Below are 10,435 nucleotides of genomic sequence, written 5' to 3'. Positions count from 1 at the left end.
CCTGCTGAAGTGTCCGAGTTTGCCGTCGTCGCCTTCGCCCCAGGAGAACACCTTCCCGTCGGCGGTCAGAGCTGTGGCGTGCCGGCCGCCTGCAACGTTCACACAGAGGTGGGGCCCGGCCCGGGGCACGGAAGGCCACAGCGCAACTGCCTGCCCGCCTGGCACGAGCATGTGCTCAGTCGACACGTGTGAAAAAGAGCGACTTTCCAGGGCGATGAATACATAAAACAAGTGAATGTTTATTAAACTACAAAGTTTAAATCCCAGCAAGAATTTTACTAGGAAAGAAGAGGCGCAAAGCTGCTGTCTATCGACGGCTTTCCTGTTATGCGAAACATACGACGAACCCAGATTCAGATGGAAAAGTCAAAACAAGTGCATCTGTGATAGAGCAGATCGTTCAACGCAGCGGCGGTCGAGCTTTTGAGATGCACCCCAACAGCAGAACTGTTTATGAAAAGTGGGGTGCCACGTGCCTTTGCTGGTGTTTCCTGTCACCTCCGTCCCTGTCAACTCCTGGGCTCCCGGCCCCACCCACCCCCAACAGAGATGCGACCCAAATGAGGCTTCTGGAAAAGAGGCCTGGGGGACCGCGGCGGCTGGGGGACGCCCGTGTGGCCTCGAATCGAGCGGGGGTGAGTGTGGAGGCACCTCGCTGGCCCTGGAGACAAGCTCATTTCTACCTTGTGTAGGACGCTGGCGTTTGGGTTTCCTGTCACATGGTGCCGACCCTCGCCCTCTTCGGCTCCATTCCTCAGAGGCCCAGCGCAGGGCTTTGAAATAACACTCACAACAAATTTGCTAAATTGAAGATTGCTAAATTGAAGAGTTTTTTTAATGGACCTTTCTTATCGCTGGGGTTCACAGACACTTTGGAAATCTAAAGAAAGTTATAGGCCCTTTCCCAGAAAAATAACGTCTTTGAGCACAGAATGTGATGACCTCAAAGACTATGAACCCGAGACCAGGCTCCCAGACTGGAGACCCCTCCTCAGAGGGGAACGCCCCCACCTGGATGGCCAACAGCTCACGTCCAGAGGCCTCGTGTGGCAACAATAACTAATTCTAGACCACCTGGACACCGACACCTCCAGGTCTATCCCTAATAACCGCGCGGGATTGCAGAGGAGCACGAGGCACCTTAGAAGAAACCGTTTAAGGGCCCCAGTTACTGGCAGAGCATGAGCCGCGGGCCAACCCGCTTCTGCGTGCCAACGCCAGCCCGGTACCTGAGTGAACGGCCACCTTCTTGACCACGTAACTGCTGAGCGCCGTGACCTGCCGAGGGACGGGCACAGTCCCACTGGAAACACCCAGCCCCAGCCGGCCGTTTGTGGCTTCTCCGCAGGCGTACACCTTCCCCTCCACGGTCACTGCAGGGACAAGGGTGAGCGGCACTCAGTTTTCACAGCATAACTACCATGTTTTTAGTGCAAAGTATGACTTTTAAAGATTTTAATATTAGCATAAACAAACCTGCGAACAAGCTTTTGGAACCACCGGCCACCTGTACTGCATTCAAAGCAGACAACGTCTCAGAGAACGAAGGAACCTTGATCTGAAATGGTTTTTTTTTTTTAAGCAAAAGAAGAAAAAAAGAGAATTTTATTTCCACTTTTATAATTACAAGTAACCTTATTAGATATACAGGAATTACTGTTAATTTGCTTGATTATATTAACCAAAGCAGTGATTTTTCTCTTCGGAACACACAGTTAAGTGTTTTAAGGATGAGATGATATAATGAGATTTACTTTAAAATCAACAGGGGTGAGGTGTGCAGGATGTGAAAACAAAACACATCTGCTGGTAACTGCTGATTTTGGTACACGGCCACCAGGGCACAGGTCCCTATTCTTTCTAGATGTTCCTTCTAGAACATCTCCGCAATAAAAGATGAAAAATGAAACACACGGAATGTGAAGATACAGACAAACACCGCCAAACTACATCCTATTTCAGTTACATCCTGCTCATTCCTGTTGATTCTGACACCTCTAGAAATTACATGCTTAAACTCCCCATTCAGATGTGTGATTCAATTTAAAATTCTTAAAGGCCCGGAGAAGCCCTTCGCGATTCCCGTGTGACCGAGGCGGTCACTACGATGGGCAAGGGTTCTTATCACAGTCACAGAGCCCAAAGCCACCTTTCATGTGCAAACTCCTACAGGGGCCACGGCCTCACCCCCAGGACAGCCCCCCACGATCGCGACTGACCCTCCAGGCCTACTGCCCCCTGCCCGCCTCCAAGTAGAGTCTAGGGCTGTTCAAATAAAGGCGAAAACGGATTGTCTGGAAAGGAGAGACAAGTATGTTCTAACGTTCCTTCCCAGCTCGACAGCAAGGACCGAGGGGTCTGCAACGGCGAAGTCTCAGGACCCTGAAGAGAGCACACGCACCTGCCCCTCGGAGGGCTGTTCTGTGGCCCTCAGGTAGGGGACATTGAGTAATGTGGGGGACACTGAATTCAGCTCTAGTTCGAATGCATCGCTTGTCGCATGCACACTTTAAATCATGTCCTGCGCACCCTCGTGCCTCCACGGTAGTTTTTACTCATCGTTCTGTCTCGGTAGGCAGAATGATTACGGTCTGTAACTGCCATCCATGTGCTTGCTAAATCTTTTCAAAAGTGTATTTTCTGGTTCATAAAACAGCAATAATGCAACTATACCTAAAATGTACTATCTTCCCAAAAGAGGCTTTTCAGAAAATTAATTTTGATAAGGTCTGTGAGTTCATGTCAAGAATTACTTTAGAAAAGTCAATTTATAAGGTAAAACCAATATAAAAATTTCCAAAGAGGCCTGGCTGTTGCCTGGACAGAGGCGCCAGCAAAGCTCCTCCTCAGTCATGTGGTGACAGGTGACACGGGGACGTCAGGCAAAGGAAGTACCTTAGAGCCTTTCAGCCCGCCCAGCTGGTCCTTGTCATTCAGTCCCCACACAAACACTTTGGTCCTTATGGTGGCTGCAGATTCCAGTCCCGCCGCCTTCTTCCTGATGAGGCTAACCAAAAGAAAGAGGGAAACAGATCGGTCCGCATAAAAATGTTAAAAATTAAAAGGAAAACACCCTGAGCACACAAAGTCTGCTGGTTGCCATCAGACACTCGCGGGGGTGTTTTCATAGGAAAATCCCTCAAGCACACACAGGAACGAGTGTGCAGTGGGTCGGAGCATCCACACGGAACACGCTGCCGTTGCGGGCCGGAGTCCGACTTCGGCCTTTGCTCCCGGTGGGGACCTTCCACAGTGCTCCGGGCAGCACCCCCTTCTCATCTCCAAGTGGAACGTAGCAGCTGCCGCCCACCACGACACGAAACTACTACCGATGTGACATCGGGTAAATGGCCTCGAGTCACCATGGGACTGGCACTGGAGCAATGTCCCTAAACCTAGACAGGTGTACGGTCATTTTTTCCCCTGAAGAAATAATAAAACTGACATAGCCACACACCCTCTAACACGGACAGGTGTCCCAAAGCTAACGCCAACTTTCTTCCTTTACACCACCCGCCTCCACCCTGCCCTCCTGGGAGGCTGGCAGCTGCTCCTGCCACCCCGCTCACTCCTGACCCGCCCTCTGGCCGCACGCTTAGACGACACGGCCTCCTGCTTGGAACCTGAGTGGAGCCTGACAGTGCTGGACCTTCCTGGCTGACGCTTTGATGCCAGGGGCTAAAGAATGGCCTTCTCTGTTTGAGGCTTCGGCTTCCGTGTGCTTTGGTCTGTTTTCATTAGCAAGGATGGATAACCTACGTCTCCAGAGACGAGTTCCAGACAGGTATGATTTTCTAACGTGTTATATACATACTGATGAATGTAGACTTTAAGGAGTAAAAAAGTTTTATGGACGAGGCAGCCTTACCCACACTGTTCTCTTTCCAACTTCCATGCAAAGTTTCCGGAATGAAACAGGACAAAGTCCCAACCCCCGATCGCAGAACCCTGGATGACCTCACTGACCCCCACAGCGGCACCCCTCGGCGACCGCCAGACCGTGCCTCACAGCTGGGGGGCGGCTGAGGGCGCACGCGGAAGGCACAGCCAGGTGGAGGGCGGCGGCCGGCACAGCTCCCCCCAGGGACCGCTGACGGCGCTCCCGCTCTGGGACTCGTCTGGCGACCACGCCCCTCTGAGAGCACCATGCGAGTGTGCTCGGCGCCACTGAGCTCACACTCCGAAGTGGGTGAGACAGTACAGTTTACGTAACATGTATTTTACCATAATGAATTTTTTAAAAGTAAACAATACTTAACAAAGAAGCCTATAAAATACATAGCACACTGTACCATTTCCACAGAAAAACACGATTAGGGACAGGTAAAAAAGAAACTACAAGGATAGACAGCAAAATATTAGCCATGATATTAGAGGCAGAAAAGCTAAGTATGTTTACTTCCCCTTTACAGTGGTATTTTTCTAGACACGATGAGTTTCTGCATTAAACCTTTCCCTAAAACCAAATCAATTATAATTTTTGCAAACGTAACTAAGATTCGCCAGACAGCCCCAGGGGTGCGAGAACACGCTCCCTCCGAGACCTGCTCTAACGAAACGTGTCCTGCGACAGCACGGACCCGGCGCGAGCGGGTGAGCACGGGCGCCAGGGGACAGAGGCCCACCTCCCACCGCTGGCCTTCTCGTCCTCCTCCTCTTCGTTGTCCGAGGCCAGGAAAGGGACGGCGGCCCAGTCCTCGTCCTCGGCACGGACGCGGCCCAGCAGGACGAGGCCGTGGATCTTACAGTCGATCCCGGAGCTCCGGCACTGCTTGATCGCGATCTCGATGTACCTGTGATACTGGACACAACACGGGGACAGCAGGCCTTTTAGAGCCGAGCGCGAGCCACCTGTGGAGGAAGCGGCACACCCGCCCCGCGGCCGCACGCCGGGCTGGAGCCGGAGCCGTCGCTGCGTCCCACAGGGCCAGCCCGCCCCGTCTGAGCGGGCTCTGCCCTCGGGACCAGCGGGCTCGCCACGGCGCGGGGACGCGCAGCGACTTTCTCACAGAGTCGAATGTTAAAAGCCCTGGGCGACGGCTGCGTGTCTCTTGTCTGAAAGCTTTTCTGAGCCAAGAAGTGTTAAGAAAGAAATTAAATGGCAGGTGGTGCACAGAGCCTTCACAGTTTTTAATACATAATATAAATATGTGAATACATACAAATTAGAGGAAATAGTACAAAGAGCCCCGTGACTCCGTCGCCTAGCTGGACAATTATCAACGCGTGACCAACTCTGCTCACATCTGGATCGTAAGAAAGTTCCAGGCAGCGTATGTCGTTTCAACTCCAGTGTGTGCCATTGAAATACGGACACTAAAAACCTATCCGCGTTGCTATTATAGCTGAACCAGTAACTCCTTAATCACCTAACGTGCTACCAGTCATCGAACTGTCTGATCGTCTCAGAAACATCTATTGTTGTCAACAGTGAGATGCAGCAGGGAGCACACGCACTGCCGATGGCGTCCTACGGCCTCACCGGGACCTGACCCGACCTCAGGATCTACGTGGGTGTCGCAGGAAGCACAGGCTGAAAAACTACTGGGATGCAAAATGCAGATGTAGAAATAAAAAACTGTACAGGAAACAAAGGCCCGGTGTCTTTCTTTCCTTGGCAGGGAAAAACCAAGAGAACTGACACTCATGTGAAGTGCAAAGTGCAGCTGCTGTCTGAATCCCGATCCACACAAACCAACCGCAACGGGGCGTTTATGGGACAACTGGGACAATTTAAACGCCGACTGGATATTGCATAATAGTAAAGAATAATGGTTAGGTGTGCTAAAACAGCATTGTGGTTATATATTTTAAGTCCTTACTAGAAATGACTATTGAAGTAAACACTACTGAAATAAGGTGACGTCTAGGACTTGCTTTTTAAACACTGCAGGGATGAAAAAGGGGTGGGGCTTGGGAGACACATGGATGGAAGACAGTAAAACACGATTCGCAAAAAAGTCGGTAACCGCTGAAGCTGGCGGTGGGCTCTCAGGGAATTCAGTATACTCTCTAGACCTGGTTAGGTTAGAATGGTCCCCTAACAAGCCATTTTCACAGGACAGGCAATGTGAGAGAGCCCGGCTGCTTCACAGGGCTGAATATTCTAGTTCTGAAGTTGGGTGGAGGGTGAATACAGATCATGAGTTCTGATGACTCATGAGGCTTCATACTTCTCATTATGTGATATACATTGTTTTGTACTTATCAAATATCACACAAATTTTTTCAAATTGAAAATTTATTGAAGTTCACACATCTCTTATGAATAGTAATCTTGGTTACTGATTTAACTCCGTAATGATTTACTTAAAATATAAAAATATTTAGGAGTATAATTAAGACTTTAGGCAAGCAGTGTTCGGTTGCTTAGCAAGAAGTTAACAACTAAATGCACTAAAATTCAATAATATCTTTTTAAAGAAAAACTCAATATTATCTTTCACTTTAATGATTTGCCAGCATATTTACTTATTGACACCAAAGGTATTGATTCTTAATTATCAGTATGTCATAACATAGCTCAATGACATTCACAATTCTACTTGTTGAAGGTCGGAAGAAAATAAAATAAAAAGCGGGATCATCAAATCCGGGACTCAGGAAAGGAGCTGGTATATATACGTCCACGGACCAGATATAAGTTGCCAACCTCTCACCCTTGAATAAATGAACTTATGGCTGTGTATCAGCTTCTTTTAAGTAACACTGGGATCTCCTTGAACTTATCTGCTCTTATGTGCAAAGACCAAAACAAATAACTAATAACAATGGATGGTAAACTTCATTTAATAGTTTAAAAACAAATTTACTCATAATAAACGTTAAATAAATTATCTGATATCTTTATCTACTATCGTTGTACAAATCCAGTGTCCTCATGTAACAATACAGGTAGCACAAAACACTGTCTTAAAAACTGTCTTGTACTATTTTTAAGACATCTATTAAAATAGTGTTGACATCTGCGTGGAAAGATTTGAGAGGCATCCTCACGGCTCTAAAGTATAAGGGTGAGTCTACGGCCACGCCACCCTGAACGCGCCCGATCTCGTCCGATCTCGGAAGCTAAGCAGGGTCGGGCCTGGTTAGTACTTGGATGAGAGACTACCTGGGAATACCAGGTGCTGTAGGCATTAAAAAAAAATTTTTTTAATAAATAAAATATAAGAGTGCTGTTTAAGAGAACCTTCACTGATTTCCTAACACAGAATTTTCAAAATACAATAAACTTGGATTTATTTTGAAAAGTATCTTCTCACCAATCAAAACAAACTGACAACTCGGCACTTCACAACAAGGTCAGCTGCATGCCCAGAGGCGTGCCAACAAAAAAGCAACCAATATCACGTGTACAGCAGAAAAAAAACGTCACGCACTAACTAGTGGATATTTAATGGAAATGACTTTTGCAGGACGAAACAGCAACCTGATGGGCTTGGTAATGACTTTTACCAAGAGCATTTACCTGCCTTCTCGCCAAAGTGAGAATGTCCTGTTTCCCTTTCAAGGTGATCTGATAAGCAGTCGACTCAAGGTGTGTACATGTCAAGTTTTAAAATAAACAGAATTGGTGGGGGGGGCTAAGTGGTAGGTATTAGTACAGACACAGTCAGAAAGGTCAGCTCGTCGCCCTCTGCAAACCATCGAAAGGAACCCTATCGTTCCTACTGACCTCCGTGCAGTCGCTCAGAAGGGACACTGTGGTATCGGCGGGGTTAATGCTGATTGTCTTCAGTTCAATTAAGTTATTTAGGGAATTTCCACCTGGAAAAAAAGAGGGGTAAAGGAATCAGACACGGGAGTTTTTACAACATAGTAGGAGATACGTTCTGAAAGAACTAACTCCCTCACCTGACACCACAACCAGGGACGGCATGTAACTGCTGTCAGCAGGGTCAACTATCATTTTCAATCTGTAAACGAGAACGTCTGGGAACATCTCCAAACGAATCCAATGCTTAAAAAAGAATGTATTCACAGTTAGTAAAATTCAGCTACTAAAACAGTATCGCTAAAGCCTGAATCTGCGCGAGACGTTGAAATCACACTGCGGCCGGAGAGAGGACATCCCACTCCCTCGCCCGCTCACGGGAAGAGGCCCCCTCTAACCCCAGAAACGACGTGTGCACTCCTGGTCCAGGGTGGTCCCTCTGTACCCACCGGAGTGGGTTACAGAACACGAGTCACTCTGGAGCAGAAGCCCCTCCCTGCAGGACTGACCTGCGTGTCCTCGTGACGTGACCACAGGTGAGGGCAAGTGCGACAGCCTCCCTAGGGCCAGCACGTCTGTTAGGACGTATGAGAAAGAACTTCTCGCCAGAGGAGACTCTGAACTCGTGTATTTCACGTGGGGGAGTAAAAAAATGCAAAACCCTATTACACCCTATACTGATTGGACTTAAAGTCTGTGACCTCATACTGTTCAAAATCTGACAAAAAAATCAAATGTCACGTTTAAAATAATTATCAACTCAAACGTAAAACAAGTACTGATAGGAGGCACCGCAATGCAATCTCGCAGGTTTTCCAAGTTCATTTGGGAGCTGGAGGTGAAGCTGTCCGGATAAAGTGCCAGGAGGTGCCCATGTCGCCCTACCTTGCCCTGTGAGCCGGAGGACTGCCAGCAGGGCTCGCCGCCGTCAATGAGCCGAGAGGCCTGGTTTACGGAGGACGACACGTGCAGGCTGTTCACCATCCGGGACCAGCTGTCCAGCAGCGTCCCTGGCTGACTGCTGTGACAACGCTTCAGCTGCTTTCCAGAACGACCACAAAATATTGCCGACTGCCCTATTTAATGGTGGTCAAACGTGTTAATACTGGTGGGGCCAAACCTTCGCAACCAAGAGAACACGAACTTCACCACAGAACTCACTGTGAGGGATGTTCTTCTAGGCCCACATAAAATATTTACAAAATCGCACATGCTGAGTCAAATAATCATATGAAAGCTTCAAAAAATGTCAAATATAAATCAGGGTACATACTCTGAATGCAAGGCAGAAACCAGTAAAAAAATGCACAGACAATGCTGATGTTTAAAAATTTTTAAATGAACGAATTCAAGAAACTAATTCCAAAGGAATTTTTTAAAAATACTTGGAAAAGGCTAATAATAAAATATTACTACATATCAGTATTGCAGGATACAGTTTTAGCCTTTGCTTAAAAATAAATTAAAAAATTTAGCTTTATATACTAAGAGACAAAAGCGAGACGTTAACAAGCTAATGAGCGTTCGCCTCTAGAAGACAGAAAAATGGAAAAAAAAAAAAAAACCTAAACCCAAATTCCACAGGAAAAAGGAAGAAACGATAAAGATACAAGAGACGGCCAATTGTAAAGACAGGACTTCCTGATACTGTCACGTCCACGGTAATGACCTCATTGAGAACGCTGCCACCCTACCGTACCTGGCTCATTTATTCTGCCAAATGTATGCCTGGTGTTGTGTTTTCTGGTCTTGAAACACGTCTCACAAAAGTCGAAGTCATCACAGTTTCGGCATTTGAATCTAGATCCGTTGATAGGAAACATCTGACAGCCATCGCACCTACGTTTAAAACAGCCGTGGAGTTGCTAAGAAGATGTGTCTAGTTCCCGAACTTCATTCCAAAGAAAACCGTGCTCCCCAAACAAACCTTGCGACATGGGAATAAAAACTCACGTGACCCCAGGGTGAACGCTCGGCACCAGCTCCATCTCCGACAGCAGCCCGGTCCAGTGGGACTGCTGCGGGAAGTCGACGATGACGTCTTTGCCGTTGGCGCTGAACGCTAGCACAGAACAGAAAGTGCCTGAAACATCTCTGCCACCAATCAAAACCTGAAATTAAGATCGAAACTGCACCCAGCCATGGGTGCTATGACGTCACAGAGACTAGTTTTCTACAAGGGGTGCTTCTCTTTCAGAGACGTACTGCGACGCTCGGAGCCGAACTAGCACGTGATGCCAGTCAGGGCTCAGCTTCAAAACAATGTGGGGACGGGCCACGGCTGAGACGGCCTGGCCAGGGGTGACAGCTGCTGAAGCAGGTGACGGGTCCATGGAGGCTCATTACACTCTAGTCTCTACCGTTGTATGTTTGAAATTTTCCACAGTGAGATTGGTTTTAAATTGCTTTTCCCACAGTAAGAAGGTTTGCTTCAAAAAGCAGTTTACGCCATATCCAAAGCTACTTCCGTTATCTCAGGGAGCACGAATCACATTAATGATGAGAAAACACCGCGCGCCCTTTGGCGAGGGCGCTCGGCTACCCAAAACGTTCACCCCTAAACCACGTTCTTCCTTTTAAAACTTACGCCTCATTTGATTTGTAAAGTTTTTAAGAATCTCTTAGGTCGAGAAACGCTAAATAACCTGAGGAAGCCCGGCCGCCCGGAAGCGCGACCGTGTCCCCGCTGCTCATCCGCCTGTGCTACAGGAGACTCCCTAT

General features: G+C 47.9%; 1 protein-coding gene and 1 non-coding gene across 2 annotated transcripts in view; one reads left to right on the top strand and one right to left on the bottom strand.

Annotated features, from left to right (window-relative positions):
• Nucleotides 1-10,435, bottom strand: part of LOC102887399 (E3 ubiquitin-protein ligase HERC2) — a 114,318-nt gene that overhangs the window by 35,966 nt on the left and 67,917 nt on the right. Inside the window, exons 46-55 of the mRNA XM_025043506.1 lie at nucleotides 9,668-9,831; nucleotides 9,414-9,553; nucleotides 8,600-8,790; nucleotides 7,855-7,960; nucleotides 7,676-7,767; nucleotides 4,626-4,801; nucleotides 2,896-3,007; nucleotides 1,477-1,558; nucleotides 1,230-1,373; nucleotides 1-89 (exon numbers count right to left, since the gene is read on the bottom strand). Of these exons, the coding sequence (XP_024899274.1) occupies nucleotides 1-89; nucleotides 1,230-1,373; nucleotides 1,477-1,558; nucleotides 2,896-3,007; nucleotides 4,626-4,801; nucleotides 7,676-7,767; nucleotides 7,855-7,960; nucleotides 8,600-8,790; nucleotides 9,414-9,553; nucleotides 9,668-9,831 (1,296 nt within the window). The remainder of the gene's footprint in view (nucleotides 90-1,229; nucleotides 1,374-1,476; nucleotides 1,559-2,895; nucleotides 3,008-4,625; nucleotides 4,802-7,675; nucleotides 7,768-7,854; nucleotides 7,961-8,599; nucleotides 8,791-9,413; nucleotides 9,554-9,667; nucleotides 9,832-10,435) is intronic.
• On the top strand, nucleotides 7,018-7,136 carry LOC112475803. Its single transcript, XR_003044880.1, has one exon. It is a non-coding gene; the product is annotated as a 5S ribosomal RNA (ribosomal RNA).

The sequence above is a fragment of the Pteropus alecto genome, unplaced genomic scaffold (assembly GCF_000325575.1).
Source record: "Pteropus alecto unplaced genomic scaffold, ASM32557v1 scaffold102, whole genome shotgun sequence".
Classification (NCBI taxonomy): domain Eukaryota; kingdom Metazoa; phylum Chordata; class Mammalia; order Chiroptera; family Pteropodidae; genus Pteropus; species Pteropus alecto.
The sequence above is the reverse complement of the archived record's forward strand: the minus strand, read 5'-3'. Positions and strand labels throughout refer to the sequence as shown.